Source organism: Neoarius graeffei, chromosome 13, assembly GCF_027579695.1.
Source record: "Neoarius graeffei isolate fNeoGra1 chromosome 13, fNeoGra1.pri, whole genome shotgun sequence".
Classification (NCBI taxonomy): Eukaryota; Metazoa; Chordata; class Actinopteri; order Siluriformes; family Ariidae; genus Neoarius; species Neoarius graeffei.
The window spans coordinates 71,058,758-71,083,619 of record NC_083581.1 but is presented as its reverse complement, the minus strand read 5'-3'; the positions used below and the strand labels follow the sequence as shown (position 1 = coordinate 71,083,619).

General features: G+C 41.3%; 1 protein-coding gene across 2 annotated transcripts in view; it reads right to left on the bottom strand.

Moving 5' to 3' along the window:
- Positions 1-24,862, bottom strand: part of lmbr1l (limb development membrane protein 1-like) — a 45,812-nt gene that overhangs the window by 9,378 nt on the left and 11,572 nt on the right. For both annotated transcript variants that reach the window (XM_060938459.1, XM_060938460.1), the window contains exons 2-12: positions 21,743-21,827; positions 14,738-14,771; positions 14,385-14,524; positions 11,679-11,782; positions 11,412-11,535; positions 8,484-8,552; positions 8,340-8,404; positions 5,435-5,507; positions 2,715-2,801; positions 2,535-2,611; positions 2,370-2,447 (exon numbers count right to left, since the gene is read on the bottom strand). In XM_060938459.1, coding sequence (XP_060794442.1) covers positions 2,370-2,447; positions 2,535-2,611; positions 2,715-2,801; positions 5,435-5,507; positions 8,340-8,404; positions 8,484-8,552; positions 11,412-11,535; positions 11,679-11,782; positions 14,385-14,524; positions 14,738-14,771; positions 21,743-21,827 — 936 coding nt within the window. The remainder of the gene's footprint in view (positions 1-2,369; positions 2,448-2,534; positions 2,612-2,714; positions 2,802-5,434; positions 5,508-8,339; positions 8,405-8,483; positions 8,553-11,411; positions 11,536-11,678; positions 11,783-14,384; positions 14,525-14,737; positions 14,772-21,742; positions 21,828-24,862) is intronic.

The window sequence follows — 24,862 nt, the reverse complement described above, 5'->3', positions numbered from 1 at the left end:
GATGAGAGTGACTCTTGATGGGCCAGATGGATGGGCCTGTGGCTGGATCAGTAATGGGCACAGAGCTCCACTCCGACTCGGACGCCAGCAAGGTGGAGGTGGAGTACTGCTATGGGCTGGTATCATCAAAGACGAGCTTGTTGGACCTTTTCGAGTTGAGGATGGACTCAAACTCAACTCCCAGACCTACTGCCAGTTCCTGGAAGAAACCTTCAAGCAGTGGTATAAGAAAAAGTCAGCATCTTTCAAGAAGAACATGATTTTCATGCTCCATCTCATGCGTCCAAATACTCCACTGCGTGGCTAGCCAGTAAAGGTCTGAAAGGTGAAAAAAAATGACATGGCCCCCTTGTTCACCTGACCTAAACCCCATAGATAACCTGTGGTCCATTATAAAACGTGAGGTCTACAAAGAAGGAAAACAGTACACCTCTCTGAACAGCGTCTGGGAGGCCGTGGTTGCTGCTGCACACAATGTTGGTCGTGAACAGATAAAGAAATTGACAGAATCTATGGATGGAAGGCTTTTGAGCGTCCTCATGAAGAAGGGTGGCTATATTGGTCACTGATTTTGTTTTTGTTTTGTGTTTGAATGTCAGATATGTTTATTTGCAAATCTGGAGTTGTCATATCAGTGTACCTGGTGAAAATAAATAAGTGAAATGGCTACACATTTGGTTTTTATTAAGTTGCCTAATAATTCTGCACAGTGAAAGTTACCTGAACACATACATATTCTCCTAAAATGGCCAAAACTAAAAACACCCCACTCTAACTTCCATACATATTCAGCTTTGATATTTGAGTCTTTTTGTTTGATTGAGAACATAGTTGTTGTTCAATAATAAAACTAATCCTCAAAAATACAACTTGCCTAATAATTCTGCACTCCGTGTACGTTTCACCTCTGACCGTTGCCTATGACCTTTAAACCATGACAGGCAGTTTTTACTGCATTATAAAATACACACCTAATATATCAAACGGGAAGGGGTGGGGCTAGTAGAGCAGTTTTTAATCGTCATTCCTCTATATAGCTTGTGTACATTGGAACGAAATTATTATATACAGTCGTGGCCTAAAGTTTTGAGACTGACAAATTTTGGTTTGCACAAAGTTTGCTGCTTCAGTGTTTTTAGATCTTTTTGTCAGATGTTTCTCTGGTATACTGAAGTACAATTATAAGCATTTCATAAGTTTCAAAGGCTTTTATTGACAAATACATCAAGTTTAGGCAGAGTCAGTATTTACAGTGTTGACCCTTCTTTTTTAAGACTCCTGCAATGCTGGATATCAGCTTCTGGGCCAAATCCTGACTGATGGCAACCCATTCTTGCATCATCAGTGCTTGGAGTTGATCACAATTTTGGGTTTTTGTTTGTCCACCCACTTTTTGAGGACTGACCACAGGTTCTCGATGGGATTAAGATCTGGGAAGGTTCCTGGCCACGGACCCAAAATTTCACTGTTTTGTTCCCTGAGTCACTTAGTGATCACTTTTGCCTTGTGACACGGTGCTCCATCATGCTAGAAAAAGCAAGTCACCAAATTTCTCCTGGGTCATTGGGAGAAGTTGCTCTTGGAGGATGTTTTGATACCATTCTTTATTCATGGCAGTGTTCTTCGGCAAAATTGTAAGTGAGCCCACTCCCTTGGACGAGAACTGACCCCACACAGGAATAGTCTCAGGATGCTTTACTGTTGGCATGACACAAGACTCATGGTAGCGCTCACCTTTCCTTCTCCAATCATTTTTCCAGATGTCCCAAACAGTCTGAAGGGGGCTTCATCAGAGAAAAATAACTTTACCACAGTCCTCTGCAGTCTGCAGAAAGTCATTTTCTCTGATGAAGATATTGTCTGGCCTTCCAGTTTATGCTGCTAGCGTTTCAGATCTTACCGTCGTCCAATGCTTTTTAAAAAGATGCTCCAAGAGACACTATACATCAACTAATTTTAACATCTTGGAGCTTTTGGAGAAGTGTGACCACCACTCTTTTTAATAAAATCAAAAAGAGAGACCGTCCTTTACACAGCTTCCTTGTTACTTATAAAGAATCGTCGGAGCGCCTTAGAAACAGAACCTGTATAACACCCAAGATAAACACTGAACAGTTTAAGGATAGTGTTTTTGTTTTTTTAATGTCAATATTTAAATATAATTTAGCTATACATTTTATTTTTGTAGTATTTTTCATAATTGTAATTATTGCACATTATCTTTATCTAAATTTGTATCATCTGATATGTACTTTTATTGATGAAATAAAGACATTTGAATTAATTTTTTATATATATATATATACACACACACACACACACACACACACACCACTGAAATGAGCTTGTGAGCTCTAAATAAATCTTACCTCCATTCCTCTGGGCATGGCAGACTCATCAAAAAGCAGTTCCAGCACGTGGAAACACACCATCAACACACAGACCACCTGAGATACGAGATCGACCAACCTCAGCATCATAACAGCATGGCTGACCATTACAAAAAGGGTAAATGGCAAAATACTCATCCTTACAGTTAAGGCCAAGAGCAACAGCATGACCAGTGGGTATCCCAAGTTACGCTGCCATGCAGATGCCTTCCTGCGTGTCTCTGTTGAGAGGAGAGACAAAAAACAAAACCCATGAATGTTGAGCAAGATACAATTTGGATTCATGTGACTCTACAGTCCTACATGCGACTTGAGGGTTCTCACCCAGAGCCATGCGCTTGGCCTGTATGATCACAAACTGCTTCTTCATTACCTCCATATTCAGGCTCTGCCAACAGGAGGCACTGTTACCTAAGAGAAACAGAAAGATGGTACGAATGTTAGTAATAGTACAAAAGAAGAAAAGTATTTCCCTTCATTTGTGCATAGAAATGCATGACGTGTGATGTCACTCAGCACCCCATTAATGAAGCACACATGATTATTTTGTATGCACAAATGAATCGGACGTGTTTGGAGCCATTTGGGTCTTAATGGGGTGCTGGGTAATTTAAAAAAAAAAAAAAAAAACATTAAAACATTTTTGAATTTATTTATTTATTTATTTCGAACATGTATAAAAAAAAAATGTATGTAACTATTTGTACATACAAAAGAAAGAACACGAGAAAGTGACAAAAAAAATTAATTAAAAAGCTAAGACATTACAATACACCGCAGATTGTTCCAAAAAGGAGTGGGAAGAAGTACAATACTTTTAATTTCCCACCCCTTTTTAACTACCCCGAAATCCAAACTTCATTAATACACCTATAAAAATGTATACCATATATACACACACACTTCATGAATATCTTTATAATTACAAAAATAAATATATACTGCACACTAATATATTTTATATATATATATATATATATATATATATATATATATATATATATATATATATATACACACATACACACAAAATATACCATATATACACTTCATAAATATCTATATAAATATATAATTACAAAAATAAATATCTACTATATACCTATCCCTGTAAATATGAAGATATAAACTATCCCCATAAATATATACCATATACTAAGTTAGTTCTAATATAACAATCAACTCTATTCTATTTATCCCTCATCATCCTCCGTTAACATACTTCCTCTTCTATATACTTGTTTAAAAATATTTTTTGTACCTTTTTTTAAACAGATTTATGTTTGCACTTTGTTTTATTTCTGTCTCCAGTCTGTTCCATAAAGTCACCCCACAGCTCGATACACACATGTTTTTCATATTTGTTCGAACCTTTGGTTTTTTAAAATTTAGGTCTCCCCTTAGATTATATCCCCCCTCTCTCTCACTAAACATTCCTTGTATATTTTTTAGCAATAGATTATTTCTTGCTTTATACATTATTTGTGCTGTTCTGAATTTGACCAGATCCATAAATTTCAACATGTGTGATTTTATGAACAGTGAGTTTGTGTGATCTCTGTATCCTGTTTTGTTTATTGTCCTTATTGCTCTTTTCTGTATTGTACATATCGGCTGCATAACGATTTCAGGACTGAAACTATGAGCACAATTTTGTGTTTTGTGTGCACAAATGAATCAAAATACTTATTACTGTGGAATAAGCTCTCGCTGTCCCTTCGTAGGGCTGATCCATCTGAAACGTTCAATACTGGTCTAAAGACATTACTTTTTGAACAGTATTATGATACATACAGGACACTTTTTCGATGAAATAAAAACGCGTTCTATTCCCTTCTAGCGGGTTTCATTCATTTGGTTTGATAGCATGCGATACTGTTAGCGTATCGCTTATCCTACGCGTATTACGTCACTCTACCCAATGGAAAATGAGCGTGCAATATTGTTAGAATACTGCACACTGTCAAGACATGTCGCACGTCGGAGATGTAAAACTTCCGTGCTAGCGAGCGACAGTGACAGTTTGTAAACAAACATGGCTGCCAGGTTTGCTTCATTAAAAATTGAAGATTTTGAGAGAAGTCTGGCTGCCAGGTCGCACCGTTGTGTGTAGCGATCAATGTTGATTTTAAAAGTAACTAAATTATAGAGGGAAAAATGTTTTTAATAATAATAATAATAATAATAATAATAATAGCTTGACTGCGCTAGCATTGGCCTTTGCTAACGCTACTGCTACACCAGCTGGAAGGTAACTCTTGCTGTGCTAACAGCACTGAGACGCAGGTAAGCTAGCGTCGGCCTTCACTAACACCACTGCTACACTGGCTGGAAGGTAACTGGACTGCTGCGCTAACAGCACCGAGATGCAGGTAAGCTAGCATCAGCCTTTGCTAGCACTACCGCTACACCAGCTGGAAGGTAACTGGACTGCTGCGCTAACAGCACCGAGATGCAGGTAAGCTAGCACCGGCCTTCGCTAATGCTACACTGGCTGGAAGATAACTGGACTGCCGCACTAACAGCACAGAGACGCAGGTAAGCTAGTGTCGGCCTTCGCTAACGCTACTGCTACACTGGCTGGAAGATAACTGGACTGCCGTGCTAACAGCCCCGAGTCGTGGGTAAGCTAGTGGTGGCCTTTGAGAATGCTGATATGAAGAGTGTGTGTATAATAATAATAATGGCTTTTTTCATGGTATATCAGGTATATTCTGCTCAGCTACTCGTCTTCAACTCATTCAGTATTATGCTAGCTAAATGGAATACATCTGATATACCACTCAACGCCAGCCAATATTATTTAATTATGAACATGATTACTTATTATTTTAACTTGTGGTTTGAATACTAATCTTTGTTTTGATTAATTTGTTTTCATAATTTTTTTAAATACATGTAAACACTAATATATGCTTTTATTGTTATAATTATTTGTACATATAGCCATTTTTATTGTTTGAGCATTGAGACTCTGAAATGTTTGAATAAATAATTTTATTATTATACTGGGTGCCAACTTCGCAGTGGTCCATAGCACTCACCTTTGAGTTTCCTGGAGAGAGAAGCCTCTTCAAACACAGCACAGTTCATCGTCTCCTCCACGTCCTCCAACAGCTGTCCAACAAGACACAATCATCAGTTTTGGTCCGATTTCCATTTTCCATGATGCGTTTTTAATATTTTCATAAAAAGCTTGCTTATTCACAAAATCAGTGTCTAAAAAGGCTACAAGAATTTATTCCACAGCTCAAGTATTTTTCCCCCCAAAAAGTTCAGTACAGGTCACATTTTAAGGTTCCTAAACTAGAAGTTAGATGATTTACAATAAGTAAATAAATAAATAAATAAATAAATGAATGAAAAATAAGGGGGGGGGGGGGGGGGGGGGGTCAAAAGAGAAACTCACAATCCCCCCGCCCCATTTTACTCATTTATTTTACAAATTAATATTAGAAACATAATTATACAAGCACATCTTGTGCACTACTATCCTGAAGTGTTACTTGCATTCAAACAAATATTTAATTAAAAGAAAAAAAAAAAAAAAAAAAGAGGGTACATGGTATTTTCATCCCCCCCCCCCAGACACACAGAGCAGAAGGAAAGAAGATTAGCAAAAATAAATAAATAAAACTACTATTTTTTTTTTTTGCAAACTTCCCTGTCCATCTATATCTCTGGTAAAACAAATTGGCATCATCCCAAATCCCATACTTGCGTACCATTCCAGGCCAAATTATTCAAATTGAGTACTAATACCAACTTGTTTTCCGATTACGCTTTTGTTTAAATGTTAAAAATCTCCCATAATCCCCTTCGTACCTACTGAAAAGGTCTGTTCTGAATACTAGTCTTCTGAATTTTCTTTGAACATAGTCAGTCACTGAATTTTCGATTTGACACACGGCTCATGCCAACCGTTAAGCCGACGTCGGAAAAAAAAAAAAAAAAAAAGAACCAGAATCCTTCAGTATGCGTTTAAACATCGCTGTGCACGATACAATTCAGCTTGTGAACTTGACAGACGGGGATGTTTCAGCTCTGGCATGTCATGTTGCCAATGTGACGTTTAATCCTCCAGACATAAAAGAACAAAGGCAAGTCTGCGAACAATGCTGCTCACGTTGCCACCACTACAGTCATGCATCACATATAACCCAGGCCCTTTTGCTTCAAATCAGACGGCATCAGCCGTGGTTATTTTCCTATAACAAACCGCATAGTGTTTTATTCCTTATGAATCTTTTGGAATCTGGAAGTGACAGCAGAGAGAGAGAGACTCTTTCAAACATCTCCTGACGTTCTGAAAAGCTGTGACAAGTTTGTAAGCTCACCCTTTTCACTAGACAAGGAAAGTGTTCCAAATCAAAATGTTACAGCAGTCCTGAGTTATAAATCAGGAAGTTATACGATATTCAAATGTAGGGTCATGGCTTGAGATCAGTGGCGGCTGCTGGTTTTTAAAACAGGGGAAGCCCATTTTACGCATTCATCGTAAAACCTGTAGGCCGGATATCAAAGCATAGAAAGGTGTGCCCCATTAGCATAGTGAACTAGACAACCCTACCTAATGGCAGAAAGTATTTTTGCTTGTACATTTCATGTTATAGTCTGGCTTGCCAGGCTAGTGCCTCATATCCTTAATCAAAAATATCAAACATCCAAAAATCACTGGCTATTCAACGAAGAGCCTTGAACATCATACCCTGATATGCAACACAGAGTCTTTAACACAACACCCAGCTGTGCAACACATCCTTGAACATCTTCTGCAACACAGTCTGGAAATTCATAACCAGGTAGGCTATGCAACACACAGAACCTTGAATATTATACCCAGGTATAACCTATAACACAGAGCCCACCATTCTCTTAACATTACTGAACAATATACACACTTCACATTCATGAACATGAACACTATTTATACACAAATTCTGCCCTCCGCTCTTTTTCCAGAAAATGGTCTGTGACCCTGTCATACCAGCTGGTTGTGCTTTCCAGAGACTTCACCAATTTCTGTTAGCAGCTAGCACTGCAGATCCCAATAAGGCTCAAGCTAGCCTACAACCAGATTGAACTACAAATGAAATAAACGAGTGAATTCACGAATGATCAAACTGATAGAATGGATGAAAGTTAACGGAGCACAACGAGTAATATTTACATTTATTTACAGAGTAATGTACAGAGACATCAATGAGAAGAACCGTTTATATGAAAAGAAATTCGGACAGCACTTTGGCACACGATTACACTTTCTCGACATCCGCTAGGGACTGACTGATCATACTTCCGTGGTCCTCGCCGAAGTACCGCCCTCCTCATGTCTTTCAAAACACTACCTCCAATAATCCTTTATCAGCCCGGCTTCTTGTCCTTCCCACTGTCTCGTTTAGTCCCAGAGAAGCCCGCCTTCCCTGGAAGTGACAATTTTGTTGATTTTAACCAATAACAACTAGCCGAAATTGGCTGTTCAGAGCCGTCTCATAGACTGCAACGGATACCCGGCTGCCAGTCAGTGTTGCCAGATACTGCTGACGTTTTCCACCCAAAATATGTTCAAAACCCGCCAAAATGCACTTAAAACCGCCCAATCTGGCAACACTGCTGCCAGTCCATAGAGCCCATTGAAATAAGAAAGGTTACAGCCTGACAGCAAAGGTGATTCTCGTAGCGAACTGCAAGTTCGTCAGACATCACTCAAATAAGTTACAAGATAGTTATGAACATAAATACAATCTTGGGCATATATTATGTTATGCAAGTTATTGTTTTAATGAGAATTCAACGTCGTAGACGCCGCAGTTTGGGGAGAGAATTTTAGGGGAAGCTCGGCTTCCCTTGTTGTCTCTGAGAAAATCGCCCCTGCTTGAGATCGTAATGCCTAGTTGGAGTTGTTTTGCCCAAAATGTTGCATTAAAACACCTGATCTTGCATGCTTACCCGTGGTTTAACCAATAAACTTCCAGTGATGCTAAACATGCGTGACATTCCAAAGGGAGTGCATACTGTTGAAAAGAGAGAAAACGATAGTCAGAACATTTATAGTAACCAAATTTTTTTTTTTTTTAACCGCCACATACTTACATAATAGCAGCAGCACTCCGAACAGTGAGATGCAGGAATAGAGGTAGGGCAGGTAATACTCCCACAGATCTGAAGAATAATAAATAATAGCCATAGAGATTAGACAAGAAAGCAGAAAATTTTATACCTTATATAAATTTTATAAGCTTTGTTTACACATCTCTCTTCAGTACTTAATAAATGTAACTGGAGAAAGTCATTTTCTTTTTCAAAAATTATTATTCCGCAGCGCTGATGAATGCTCGACTCAATTTTTTTTTTATTACAGCTGGAAGGTTTATATTAATGCACTCATTCTAATACCTTATCATTTCTGCTGTAACAACATGCAAAAGGACTTTTGTGGCAGACGCTCGGTCTGAACCGGTTTTTTTTTTTTTTAAAAACCTGTGCAATTGCTGATAAGGTGAGTTTTGTTTGAGGAGACATTTATTTAGCATTTTGAACAGAGCATCCGGCGATATTTTTCTGACATGGCAAAGTCTTCAGGATAGAAGGATTTGTGGTCCAACACGACAAGCTGTAATTTTTTGTCTTATTTAAAAAGGTACTGACTGCAAAGTCATCTGAAATTTAAATAATTTTTAAAAAATCATCATGCATGGCATTTTCCTATGTCTCGCAAGAACAATATCATGTGGACGAGATGTGATCATTTTGATGTCCTGAGGGTTGCTCTTCTATTTACGGCCCTACGGAAACAAGAAACAGCCAAACACGAGGAGCTTTAACTAATTAGCATAAAGTATGGAACTGTGTCACACTAAGATGGCGAAAACATCGTGACTCTGCATCAACCTTTGAGTCGCAGGGATGTAATTTGTAGTTGACATTCATGAAAAGATCCGTGAAACAAAAGACGATATTTATATCTTTTCTCTGTTCCTGCTTGTGTGTTATTGTTTCTTTCTCGGTCAGATCAAAACATTAGGTGTACAAGCCCATACTCGCTACTGTGGAGTCGAACCCATGCTTTCTAAGGCTAAGACAGTTAAGCGCTAGCTGGAATGATTTAGTTATCCATCCAGAAAAATGACACGTCGTGTAACCTTGGCGGCACGGTGGTGTAGTGGTTAGCGCTGTCGCCTCACAGCAAGAAGGTCCGGGTTCGAGCCCCGTGGCCGGCGAGGGCCTTTCTGTGCGGAGTTTGCATGTTTTCCCCGTGTCCGCGTGGGTTTCCTCCGGGTGCTCCGGTTTCCCCCACAGTCCAAAGACATGCAGGTTAGGTTAACTGGTGACTCTAAATTGACCGTAGGTGTGAATGTGAGTGTGAATGGTTGTCTGTGTCTATGTGTCAGCCCTGTGATGACCTGGCGACTTGTCCAGGGTGTACCCCGCCTTTCGCCCGTAGTCAGCTGGGATAGGCTCCAGCTTGCCTGCGACCCTGTAGAACAGGATAAAGCGGCTACAGATAATGAGATGTAACCTTGCTCTATCTTGCAGTTGCACTCATGAGGCAGGCTTTCCTTTTCTTTTCCGCTGGCAGGAGAGCCAAGTCCGCTATGTTTGCCCATGTCGACTTGTTTTGATTAAAAGTAGCTCAAACACACCCCACGGTGGTCAGGCGATATTGTTGCTCACTTGCTTCGGCAATTTTCAGTATCGTAAAACGCGGGACGCTTTTTATCTCAGCAAAACATTTACACACAGGATACACGGTGTGCGCGCGCGCAGCAGCAAAACATCTCGAAACTCCAACCGCAATACAAAGAGAACATTTTGCCCAGCATTCAACTTTGCTTTAAATTTACTTGAATTTCAAGAGAGATGGAAAAAAGTAGCCGACGAGGAAACGACTGTGTGTAGCTGCTATAACGTCATGTTTTACAAACATTTGATACATTCACATACATGCTGTTCATTAATAAAAAAATTTAATTGTTGGCAAATTGCTGTGGTACGAGATGAATAATAAAACACTTCAGATTGTAATCAGCTTCGGGGTGATGATAATCTTGCGTCGTGTTGCATTTTTCATTTCTGACTAGCAAACTATCCCCGTGTCCAAAATCACTCACTCGTTCACTACTCCCTATAGCCTAGGTCACAACCGGACGCATGATTTTTTGGCGTTTCCCAAATCGCTGCGTTTTTTTTTTTGTTCGTGGAGAAAGACACACGTCGGCCGTAAGTTTGTCTTGCAACCTGAAAAAAACGTAAGCGCCCGTAGAGTTTGTTTGACATGACAAAGAACCTCTGCGGCCAGTCTACGGCTTGAAAATCAGCACGTCACACGTGCGCCCTCCATGCGTTTCACGCGCGCCCTCCGTGCGTTTCTTGCATTTTTTGCACGTAGACCGGCCGTAGAAGCACATACGGCCGGTTGTGACCGAGGCTTATATAGGGAATTACTATACAGGACTATATAGTGAGCTCACTGGTAAACTGGGGGGACGACACACACTTTCGGACACTAGTCCATCACACTGGTATTTAAGTCACTACTGTCACATAATTAAAACGTGCCAGATCAGTCGACTGGTGGGTTTTCAAAATAATAAAAAACACATGCATGTATTTTTGTGATAAATCCATATTATACTGAGCGTATCTCCCACATTAATAAATACAAAGTACCTGCATCTTTCAGTTCGTTTTAAACCAAGGCTGAATACTTTTTCTTCTTTGCCGCTGCCTTTTATTAAATCAAATTTGAGACTTTGATTTCTTTCAGCGCGACCACAATGCATGATGGGATATATTGCTTTGGTTAGTGACCATCAGTTGTACACTACTTTTCATGATGCATTGTGGGATACTTTGAGTGCACTATATAAGGTGTAAATAATCCTCACTATTGTTTCGGATAGCACTACAAAATGGCAAACTCACTATATAGTGCCCTATATAGTGAGTAGGGAGCGATTTCGGACACCGGGACCGTTAAAGTGCATCAGGAAGAAAGGTGTTCATCACACACACACACACCATAGAGACTTTCCCTGGCTATGTTATCGTGGAGGAGTGCTGATGCCACCCACACAATGCCAAGCACCAGCAGACTGAGCAGAAGCAGCATCACGGTAGTCTCGTACACCCGTGCCATGACACCCTGTAACAAAAACCGCACACAGGAATGTTGACTCAACGTGTTGATTTCCGTAAGATAACAAATCAAATCAGTGCATTCACGATACAGGACTTACAAAGGGAGCTACAGGATACATGAGTTACAAAGTTAGAAACACTGATCACCTTTTTGGAACCAACAAAACCTTCCGATTCTGTAAAGAAGTACGCAAAGGGCATGAGGAAGACCAAGGAGAGGTTGGAAAAGAGAAAGACCAAGTTCCAGAGACCTGCGTTAGAAAAAGAACACATAAAATCAGACACATAACACAGCAGCAATAAATAGAGAACTATTTAAGAATATAACGTTGCTTAAAATAATTAAATGCGTGTGATCTCAGAGTGCACTGGGCTCGAGTTTATTATAGAAAACTCAGATATAAAGATTTTGCCCGTAAGTACATTAACAGGTTGCACTGTAGGATCGTGCTGTCTTTAGAAAGGTTGATAGAACTCTTGAGCCATGGTGAGGTAACAAACCAGAGCGTCAGCGACGCAGTAGCTCGCACAGCCGTACCACGAGAAACCAGACTCGTTTATAATTAGCAGAGTTGCTCTTCAAGACAAAACAATCCGAATCAAAATCCACTGAAGACTCAGGGAGGGAGGAGGCACGATTTTCCTGAAAGTTAGTTAACCGGCCTAATTAGCAACTTATTAAAGGGGAACTGAAGTCATTTTTAAACTTGCTTTATTTCTTAATTAACGTGTTCTTCAATTCCGTTTTCGGTTTTATTAACCTTATATTGTGACTCGTACTAGCATATTATATTACACTTTATCGGCCTTTAGCCATGTCGAACGTAGTTCGTATGGTCCACGACAGTCGTCGCTTATCCGCGTGATCTTCACGAGACTTGTGCAAGACTTCAAACGTGAAGGCCGAATCCCATTTCACCCCTTGGACCAACCCCTTGGCCCTTCCCCTCCATTTTGCGCGTTCACGTGAAGGGGTAGGGGTATCCCAATCCCAGTTAACGCGGAGGGGTAGGGGAAGGGGTAGGGCTTCTGTACCCCTCCAAACGGAGATTTTCCTGGAGCTGACTCCGAACGAAGGGGTTTGAGTGATTTCCCACAATGCCATGCGGATTTCAGCGAGATTTCATGCGGATTTCAGAAAGATGGCGGTTCCCGCGGCGAAAGATTGTCATAAATGTATTTTCTCCATTATTTACGTGTTTTAAGTTGTTATCCAGAGGAAACACGCCGCTTGATTCGCTTTCGAGCTGAGAATGAGCAGCGATTTCTGAAATCCAAGCTGCTGCTAAAAAGCTTTGGGAGTGAGTATTGTTTTCGGTTGCTTGACTGCGTACGTTTTGTTCTGTTATTCTCGCTTTTATTGTTTACATGAGTGTTCTGACACCTCATTCTGTCGGATGTGTTTCACGAAGCGCCAAAGATATCCCATTCAGTGGTGTTAGTTAACAAATCACACCCTGCCAGCAGAGATTTCTGGCTCTGGCTCTGACTGTAGCGGCTGGTCGCAGCCAATGACGCATTTGGTCGCGTTTTGCTAACGTAAACGCTGACGGAGGTACGCGATGACGTATGCGATCGTTGAAGGGCTATCCCAATACGTAGGGGTTGAATTTCAAGCCCTATCCCTTGTAGCTCAGTTTCAAGGGGAAGGGCCAAGGGGAAGGGGGAGGGGTAGAAATTGGAATTGGGCCGAAGAGTCAGCGCCGCCATTTTGAAAACTGTTTACACAGCGGCCAGATCGCCATATCATTCCAATTTAGATTAATTTCAAGATTTGTCAGCTTCATCAGTGATGGAGATTATTCCATACGACTTCGAACCAACGTGGAGTAGAGAAGAGTTGGAAAGACGACAGGATAAGGACGAGTCCGTCGCGCTGGTGTTTGTGTCATCATTGTCACACAATTAAAACGTGCCAGATCAGACGGCTGGTGGGTTTTCAAAATAATAAATACATGCATGTATGTATTTTTGTGATAAATACATATTATACTGAGCGCATTTCCCACATAATCCTCACTAAGGTTTTGGACAGCACTACAAAATGGCGACCCCACTATATAGTGCCCTATATAGTGAGTAGGGAGCGATTTCGGACACAGGGAAAACTTCCAGGTTGATTACGTCAGCATTTGAAAGAGGGCGCGCACGTCTTTTGACAACGCTGGCAGATGTTAGTCACTTTGATTTCTGCTGTACGTTTTACTTCCGTCCTACGATGTCTCGCACAGGTCTCAGCGAATCTCGTTTACGGCCATTGCTTTGACATATGAACTGATATATTACAGAGCATATTTCAAACACTCAACTTGCTATAGCAGCGACAAAATAGCGATCAAAAATGCATTCCGATATTTAATAAAATGAGAAATAGAATTGATTTATAACAAAAAAAATATAAATTGCCTTCAGTTCCCCTTTAATGAGAAATCACAAAAGCAGGCAGTAAATTTTGTGCAGATCTTCCAAACAAAAACAATCAGAATCAAATTCCATTCAAGACTCAGGGAGGAGTAGCGATTTTTGTGAATTGTGGACGGACGAGGTATGATGGCAATAGTTCATCACCCTACAGCCGGTGAGCTAATGACCTTACACACGCCGTCTAAAATTCCCACAAAGCCCTCAAGTATTACTAAGACCTTGGCCATGGTGGTTAGTGCCAACACTCAAATGATACATCAGTCATCTTGACAGTTTGCATGAGCAAACTCCTGGCCTGATCCCAAAAAAAATCCAAAACAGCCCCATAATCTCAATCATCACGTTTTAGGCTCGTGTTATCGTTTACATCAATCAAATCTGAGTCATTAACTGGTATTTTAGATACATGTATGTGCACATTTTGTGTACCATGGATGAGTGACCCGTTGAGCCACTGCATGTAATAGTTATCCGGAAAAGTCAGCAGGACTTCATTGGACAGGATGGAAATGGGCAGGAGAAGAACCGCACCCACGGCGACAGACAGGGTGAACGTGCACAACCACAGCCTAGAGTGGGCACAAAGGTAAATTAAGAGAAATGTGTGTGTTAGTGTCGTGTCCTTCCACTGACACGACTCGTTTTACCACAATGGAAGGACAAAGGGCAAAGTAGGGCAGATATTAACAATCAGAACACAGAGATAATCAGAGGAAGCATCAAGTCTTATTACTTAACCCATACCAGTTCCAATAGTCCACAACAACTAGTTGTTGACTTACGCAATTTTATTCACAGTTGCATCTTCAACATCATCTAGAGAGAGAGAGAGAGAGAGAGAGAGAGAGAGAGAGAGAGAGAGAGAGAGAGAGAGAATTACATTGGGGTATCAGCAGGCTTGTAATACTCGAGTCCAGGACTCAGACTTGAGTCCGGCTCGTGCCCTAATTTTAATGACTCGTGACTTAACTTGGACTTGAGCACTGATGACTCGGACATCAGACTGCATTCGGACTCAAATTGGAGACAATGACTCGGATTTTTTCTTTATTTTTTGTAACATGCCATAATAATTTGGCATCAGATGTTTATATTTATATTAATTTTTGTACTAATTTTGTGCAAGAGCGTCACACCTGCACGCCTTAGCGCATGCATCAAATAGGATGCCGGGTTCGCGCCGGACAGCGCGCGCACCAAGCGGACTCTCGCGCTCACGCCATAAACGACTCGCACCTGCACAGGATTAAGGCACAATCAGGGCACCTATATAAAAACGCTGAAAACACACTTACTTTGCGAAGTATTGAGTTGCGTTGCTGATACGTTACCGAGCCTTATTTCCTTGTTTGGTTTCCTGAGCCTTGATTTCCTGTTTCTCGTCTTCGGTTCTGCCAAGTCTACGATAGCCTGTTTGTGCCTCGCTTGACCCATTACCTGTTTCTCCGTTTTACGATTCTGCCTGCCGTTCTGGATTGTTTACCGTCTTCACTTGTATTAATAAAAAAAACACACCTTCTGCACTTACATCCGTCTCCCAACCATCTCTGACAGAATACTTCACACTCCCTGATAAAGAGAAGCACATTCACCTGTTCATACGTCATGTTCAGGAACAATGGCGCTGAAACAGCCACCGTCACATGGTGCAGTTGGAGTCTTGTTCCCGGACTTGACTCGAAACTTTTTTTAATGACTTGGACTTGAACACTCGGGACTTGAGACTGGACGTTTAGTGACTCAACTACAACGCTGGGTATCAGTAAGCATTACTTAATTTTGTAATGTTGGAGTTAAATCATTCTGCTACGCAAACTTCCTTCTCCTTTACTAAAGAATTTTGACTAAATGTGTGACAGAATGATGGACAGAGAGCAACAGACAGCCAGACAAATACAGACAGACCAACAGAAATACAGAGGAAAAAAGACAGGCAGGAAAACCCAAAGAACCACAGAAAGAAAGAGAGACAGACAGACAACAAGAGTAAGGCAGTCTGACAAAAACAGACAAGGACAGAAAGGCAGCGAGAAGTTTTCAAATAAGACAGACACCAAGAAAGAAAAACAAAAATAACAGTCAGCAAGATACAGACAAAACAATGACAAAGGAAGGAGGAAAAAATCCAAGACAGTGACCGTGCGCTGATGTTATGGCAGTTAAACCAGACAAAATTCAATTCACTGTCATTTGTGACAGACGTTTGTCACAAAGCAGCTTCACAAAAATGTACAGTACCAGTCAAAAGTTTGGACACACCTAATTCAATGCTTTTTCTTTATTTTAATTAATTATAAAGAGGCACTTCACGTCTTAAAGTAACGATAGATGTCATTTCTCTTTACTTAACTGAGCGGTTCTTGACATAATATGGATTACTACAGTTGTGGAATAGGGCTATAGAATATGGAAATCAATTTTGTGCCAAAATGTTCATACAATACTTTTGAAATATCAAACAAAAACGACAAATCAAAATACAAAAAAAAAAAAAAGTCTATTTTTTTAGACTGGCAAACAAATTATTCATGTACTCGTGCAAAATATCAGTCTATTACTCTTCAGAAACCTTTTATTTTTGTTCCGCGTCTTTCTCAGTTTTGTTTGACGTAATTTATTTTGGTTGCGATTCCAGCTTTCTCGTTTGCGCTCCCTGACTTTTTGCTTGCAGTTTTGGCACAAACTTCACGTGTGGGTGGGCTGTCCAGGAATGCATTCCCATTGGGTAACTTGTGTTTGACTGACAGCTACGCTCAGCCATTCCCTACTCGGATTTTGGCGGACTGTTTGACGAGTGACCGATCCATTGACGGTAAACAAGGATCGAGTGGACTTCAGTGGCGACTATGATATTGAATTAATTCAGCAAAGTGTAAGTACGGGACAAATGTGTTGTATGTGTTGCAGTAGTACACATTATGCAGGCGTGTTTAACGTTAGCAAGACAGCTATTATATTGGGTAGTGGAGCTAAGGCTAACATTTGACTTGCAACGAAACACCTGCATAATGTGTACTACTGCAACACATTTGTCCCGCACTTACACTTTGTTGAATTAATTCAAGATCATAGTCGCCACTGAAGTCCACTCGATCCTTGTTTACCGTCAATGGATCGGTCACTCGTCAAACAGTCCGCCAAAATTCGAGTAGGAAATGGCCGCAACAGCCTCCGGGGAAATCGCTGAGCGTAGCTGTCAGTCAAACACAAGCTACCCAATGGGAATGCATTCCTGGACAGCCCACCCACACGTGAAGTTTGTGCCAAAACTGCAAGCAAAAAGTCAGGGAGCGCAAACGAGAAAGCTGGAATCACAACCAAAATAAGTTACGTCAAACAAAACTGAGAAAGACGCGGAACAAAAATAAAAGGTTTCTGAAGAGTAATAGACTGATATTTTGCACGATTACATGAATAATTTGTTTGCCGGTCTAAAAAAAAATTGGCTTTTTTGGTATTTTGATTTGTTGTTTTTGTTTGATATTTCAAAAGTATTGTATGAACATTTTGGCACAAAATTGATTCCATAATAGAAGACATGAGTGTTTTACTGGGAAATACACCACTTGTATTTTTTTTATACAAACAAATCTCTATCTCTAAAAATCTGTCCCACACATGAGGAAATCGATTAATTTGGGTACTTTGTTTGTGAATGTGTCGATATAATAAAAAGATAATCTTATGTTGGCTTGAAAACAAAGTTTATCTTCTCGTGTTGAAAAACATCACGGCTCTGAGTGACATATTTAAATAATATTGGCTGGGGTTGAGTGGTATATCAGATATATTCCATTTGGCTAGCATGATACTGAACGAGTCGAAGACGAGTAGCTGAATGGAATATATCTGATATACCACAAAATAAAACCCAGCCACCATCATTATTATACATACACATTGCTTTCGGTTGTTCAACGCATCTTTTTCAAAATTCTCTCAAAATCTTCCGTATTTAACGACGCAAACCTGGCAGCCATGTTCGTTCACAAATCATCATCACAGTCGCTTGCTAGCATGGAAGTTTAACGTCTCCGACGTGTGAGGTCATGTTGTCTTGACAACCATGCAATATCGTAAACCATATTCAACGCTCAAGCTCCACTGAACAGAGTGGCATATGTGGCAGCGGGGGCGTGGCCAAGCATCGGTCTGTGAATGGAGGGCGGAGTCGGGAAAGGTAAGTGGTGGAATCATTGCACCTGATGGGAATTAACCTGTGTTTGTGTCTTCCCCAGTGACCGCACCCTTTAAAAGGAGAGAGAGAGAGAGAGAGAGAGAGAGAGAGAGAGAGCAGGGAAAGGGGGCTCTCTCCCAACCAGAATGCATGTGTGCGCGCGCGCGAGAGAGAGTGAATGAGCTGAAAAGCCACAGCTTTAAAAATAAAGAGTTTCTGAGAACTCAGTTCTGGCCTGCCGTGCTTCTGTGCTCCACCCACCTTGGTCTGATTCTATAATAATATATGTAGGATAAGCAATATGCTAACAATACTGCATGCTATCAAATCAAATGAATGAAACCCGCTAGAAGGGAATAGAACATATTTTTATCCCATCAAAAATGTGTCCTGTATGTATAATTCCCGATATTGCATTCCGATGAAGTTACTCTCAAATGTTTTCCCCGCTGACTAGCTGCGCGTTGTCAAAATTAAAACCGGTTCAATATTAATATTCTTTTGATTAACTTGCATATATTTTTGGTGGCTGTGTCCATATAATATAAAGAACATTACACAGTGGCACGAAAATACGAAGTTTATCTTCTTGTGTTGAAAATATTTTCACTCTTTTGCTTTGCTCACTCGTGAATATGTTCACCACTCGAAGATAAACTTCATATCTTTGCACAACTATGTAATATCCTATTTACTGTATTATTTGCTATTTGATCTCAAATGCATTAACGAGGCAAGAAATTGCACTAATTAACTTTTGACGAGGCACACCTATTAATTGAAAAGCATTCCAGGTGATGACCTCATGAAGCTGGTGAAGATAATGGCAATAGCGTGCAAAGCGTCATCAAGGTCAACGCTGACTACTTTGAAGAATCGGAAATCTCTCTCTAGCCGCTTTATCCTTCTACAGGGTCACAGGCAAGCTGGAGCCTATCCCAGCTGACTACGGGCGAGAGGCGGGGTACACCCTGGACAAGTCGCCAGGTCATCACAGGGCTGACACATAGACACAGACAACCATTCACACTCACATTCACACCTACGGTCAATTTAGAGTCACCAGTTAACCTAACCTGCATGTCTTTGGACTGTGGGGGAAACCGGAGCACCCGGAGGAAACCCACGCGGACACGGGGAGAACATGCAAACTCCGCACAAAAAGGCCCTCACCGGCCCCGGGGCTCGAACCCAGGACCTTCTTGCTGTGAGGCGACAGCGCTAACCACTACACCACCGTGCCGCCAGAATCGGAAATATCAAACATTTTGTTTACCACATAATTCCAGATGTTATTTCATCATTTTGGTGTCTTCAGTATTGTTCTACAATGTAGAAAATAGTTAGCCTGGCAAGCCAGACTAAATGTGAATATTTAGTCTGGCCTCGATCCGTAGACATTTCCGACGGAGGTGGGAGGAACAAACCGCTGTCTTTCAAACGGTCTCTGTGCGTATAGGCCAACGCTCTGACTAATCAGCGCAACAGTGACTGTGACGTAGTCAGAGCGACAGAAAGCAACGGGGGAGACCTTGAAATAATTTTTCAAAATGCATATTAATTAATAAACAGGTTCTAGATATTAAGAAGTTTGGAGATAATGACCACAAGTTTGGAGTCTGTACCACATACACTCATTTTTTTTCCAAGTGTTTTTCAAGGGTTTGCTTAAACTGTTTTTGAGAGTTTTTATTTAGTGGCGTTTGGTGAAATAACTTCCCTTAAATTTAAAATAACGGGAAACTAAGAAACAATCAAAAAGTAATGTTTCAAAGCTGTTTATTAATTCTTCGTACTGCACAAACTAGCCCCATCCTTTTGGCTACGAGCAGAGCCAGCTGGTAGATCAGACTTTTCCCATAGCCAGTCGGCAAAACAGCAAAAACGTCCTTCTTGAAAAGGAATGAGCGGAGAGCCTCTTCCTGCTCATGTTTCAACGAAAACTCCAAGTCTAATTCTTCTAAAACTGATTCCAAAGCGGAGTCAAACACGCGCTGTTCACTAGCCGTAGCCATCTTTCCCGTTGTGCTTTCTCCAGCGTCGCGCAGCTTTGTCGTCACTCCTGCAAAAGCCCGCCCAAAGAATCAAAACAAAAACCTTGCGTTGTGATTGGCGGGCACGATTTGATGCCCGGGGTGTTTTTGTTTATATGGTGCGAGGCTAGACCCATTCACTAGGCAAAAATATTTTTGGCCGCTAGGCGGGTGGGTCTAGTTTACTAGGCTAGAAAATAGTCAAACTACAGAAAAACCTATGAATGAGTAGGCGTGTCCAAACTTTTGACTGGTACTGTATAATTTCCAGATATAAATTGTAACCAGGCGGCACGGTGGTGTAGTGGTTAGCGCTGTCGCCTCACAGCAAGAAGGTCCTGGGTTCGAGCCCCGTGGCCGGCGAGGGCCTTTCTGTGTGGAGTTTGCATGTTCTCCCCGTGTCCGCGTGGGTTTCCTCCGGGTGCTCCGGTTTCCCCCACAGTCCAAAGACATGCAGGTTAGGTTAACTGGTGACTCTAAATTGACCGTAGGTGTGAATGTGAGTGTGAATGGTTGTCTGTGTCTATGTGTCGGCCCTGTGATGACCTGGCGACTTGTCCAGGGTGTACCCCGCCTTTCGCCTGTAGTCAGCTGGGATAGGTTCCAGCTTGCCTGCGACCCTGTAGAACAGGATAAAGCGGCTACAGATAATGAGATGAGAATTGTAACCATATGAATTTATAACTTTATCCCTAATTTTGCTGAGGCGTCATTCTGAAGAGAAGACGGAACAAAAAGCTAGAAGTCAAAGAAATGCCTTTAAAATAAAACATGCTCTCACTGAGAGGAAATTTGAAAGACCTGCTTCCTAAAAATTAAGATCAACAAAGCTTGCGCAATTCAATTCAGCCCCCAGGCAAAACGTATGGGAACTTGGAAACAGAAAAACAAACTTGTAAAGCAGATTTATTGAAAAGCGCCTGCCAAAATGCCAAATCAATCAATCTGAAACAATTTGGAAAGTCTCCAAATCAAATCAAACAACTGCGACCTATAAAAACAAAAAAAACTCACCGTTTTGGAAACTAGAGTCAAGTTCGTAAACGAGATTCAGAACGGAGGGGAAAAAAAACCAAATCTAACCGTCATTAGTGAAGGAGGAAACAAATAGTGCTTTGTCTCTCGTTCAAACAGAATAAGTGGATGCATGTTGTCAGGCTTGGGGGGGGGGGGGGGGGGGGAGAAGAGTCGTAGGTAAGGAGCAATGTGTTTATGATCTCTCAGGAACATTTCACAACCACCAACCCCCAACCTCATCGTGTTGACTGGGACATTGCGTAAAGCCCCACTGGCATCTGCAACACTGATCCTGGCATATCATTTTAATGTCCCCGAGTTAGAAACATTCACACGCACGCAGACGTTTATATGCAAGGCAAACACGTCTGCAATGCAAGCTGCAAATATGGTAATTAATTATTCAAAATATTTCAGACATAAACAAAGGGGTTTGGGTTTCTTCATTGCTTTTGCACTATTGAAAAAAAAATTTATTTTTCACTAATACTGCATCTTGAAAATCATGGTGCAATGGAGAAAACAGCATTTACAGAATTTCTCAGGGTGATCATATTTACCTGTAACAAACTCTGCGTTCTTCTTGAAGTGTGTCAGAATGAGGTAGGACAAGATGTACAGGCAGACAAACAGCTGCACACAAATCTATAAAAAAAAAAAAAAGACATAAATGAAAAAAAAAAAAATCATCATCATCATCATCATCATGTGTATGAGATGCCTGTATAATGACTTACTGATCTCCAAAAACATCTTCACAGTTTTTCATTAAAGGGCTGATGACACGAACATGACTCTACGCAATTTCTTAAATAAACTATACAACATGGCAAACATGTTAGATTTCTGTTATAATTACGTGAAAAAAAGCTGTTGTTACGCGAATATCCAACTTTTAATTGCACAGCGCAAGAAAACTGGGTCCGTGGCTCGCGGCCATGTTGTGACGTCAGCGGGAGAACACGCTGCGGTTCACTGGCTGTTCTACTCAATGGAAATGGCGCATGAAAACGCCGGTGAACTCTCTAGTGCTAGCTCTTCCTCTTCTGGGAGTCTAGAATTGTGTTGATCTCTTCCGAATAGAATCTATGATAGCCTACCCTCTTTGCCCTTTGCCTCTCGTTGCTAGGCGGCAGTTACATGAAAGCCGCAAGCTTTCACAAGCAAATACATGACTGATATCACGCCGACTTTATGATTACATTTATGATTATCATGTAGAATCTATAGCTCTATGTACCTTTATCTTATGTCGTTTCACAACACATGTTCTGACAGGAGGACTGTCTTTGGATCCGGCATAGCTACTCGTAGACCCCCTCCGGAATACTGGCAGTGTTGCCAGATTGGGAGGTTTCGCACCCAGTTGGGCGGTTTCAAGTGCATTTTGGTGGGTTTTGAACATATTTTGGGCTGGAAAACTTCAGCAGTATCTGGCAACAGATACTGCTGACGTTTTCCAGCCCAACATATGTTCAAAACCCACCAAAATGCACTTGAAACCGCCCAACTGGGCGGGAAACCTCCCAATCTGGCAACACTGTGTAGGCACTGCTGATGGTAGTAACACACGTTTGTGCTGAACTGAACACCCAAGAGATTCCTTTAAGCTGGGAAGGGTGTCAAAACAACCCAAATCGAAGTGTTCAGAGCACAGGACGGATGTTGGTGAGGGCTCCCACTTGTCACGAGTGCGCCTGACTTGCTTCACCCACTTCGCATGCAGCTCGGGATCTCTGGGAAACTTGAATAAACTTACCCCATCCTTGTGGGTTTTGGAGCAAAAGCCGGCAACACAACGTGAAGGCATAATCTATCTATCTATCTATCTATCTATCTATCTATCTATCTATCTATCTATCTATCTATCTATAAAAAAAAAAAATCACCCACGTGCAATGAACCGGTGCTACAGGTGCTCTAGCCCCTGCCCCTTTTCTGTTTGCTGTCCAAAGTGCCCTTTTCATAGGGACTGTTTTGTTGTTGTTGTTTTTTTAAATATCTGTAAAAGTTAACTCCAACATTAATATTCTCTACAATTTGACAATAATATATGAAATTATAGATTTATAAAATAACGTTTTTCTATGTAAACGCGGGCATCAATCCGTGACGTCATGCATTCAGTGAACCTCCGTGCAGAAAGCGCATGCAGGCGGTTGACAGTGGGAGACAGTGTGAGGAACGGCATGGTAAGGTCACACTGAAAGTCTCCTTTCATTTCTTATCTGAACATGCAATATTGTGCAGCTTAGAACACAGCAGTAAATGCGTAGGGTTGTTTATCATTTAATGAAGCCGCCTGGGCTATATTTAAACCGTTTGCTCCATCCATTTCATTAACGTGGCAGATTCGGAAACTTTAGTTTGAACGACGGCGTTAATAACATATTCTAGCAGCTTCGAAAACTTAAGGCTGAATGACGACATCCACAACATATTCTATCAAGACACACAATGTTCAGTTGCAATTGAAATTTAGTTTTGAATAAAGTTAACTTGTGTGAAAAATTTGTTCCAAGTGCCCTTTTTTGAATGTTGAGCCCCTGCCCCTCCAAAGGTCTTTGCACGGCCCCGATAATAACGTCTAATAAAATACTAATAATAATAAACTGAACACCTGTCGCGGGCGGCACGGTGGTGTAGTGGTTAGCGCTGTCGCCTCACAGCAAGAAGGTCCGGGTTCGAGCCCCGTGGCCGGCGAGGGCCTTTCTGTGTGGAGTTTGCATGTTCTCCCCGTGTCCGCATGGGTTTCCTCCGGGTGCTCCGGTTTCCCCCACAGTCCAAAGACATGCAGGTTAGGTTAACTGGTGACTCTAAATTGACCGTAGGTGTGAATGTGAGTGTGAATGGTTGTCTGTGTCTATGTGTCAGCCCTGTGATGACCTGGCGACTTGTCCAGGGTGTACCCCGCCTTTCGCCCGTAGTCAGCTGGGATAGGCTCCAGCTTGCCTGCGACCCTGTAGAAGGATAAAGCGGCTAGAGATAATGAGATGAGATGAACACCTGTCGCATCAACAACAAACTGGTAAGTTAGGAGGAAGGTTCTTTCACTGACGTCATATAGCTCCTCCTCCTCCTCCGTCTCCTGGGTGCTGCAGCCCCGTCAAATTTGCCCAAATAGCCGGGTTTTTTATCATAACTTGTAAAATAGGCACCTTCGTGAATTAATATATGGATCATCGGAAATTACTTTATGTTATAAAACATCGCCAAAGATGTCAAAAACGTGTCATCAGCACTTTAAAGGGGAACTGAAGTCAAATTTATCATCAAAATGCTATTTCTCATTTTATTAAATATCGGAATGCATTTTTGATTGCTATTTTGTCACTGCTATGGCGAGTTATGAGTGTTTGAAATATGCCATGTAATACATCAGCCCATATGTCAAAGCAATGGCCGTAAACGAGATTCGTTGAGACCTGTGCGAGACATCGTAGGACGGAAGTAAAACGTACAGCGGAAATCAAAGCAACCAACATCTGCCGACGTTGTCAAAAGACGCGCTGACGTCGAATGCTGACGTAATCAAGCCGGAAGTTTGTTTTGATAGCAATCAGGAAAGTTTGAAAAAAGTCTGTAGTAATCTTCATTTAAAACTTGTTTTTGTGGAATATTTAGTTTGGAAAACAGTTTTCGAAATGGCGGCACTGACATCTGGCTGACACTTCACGTTC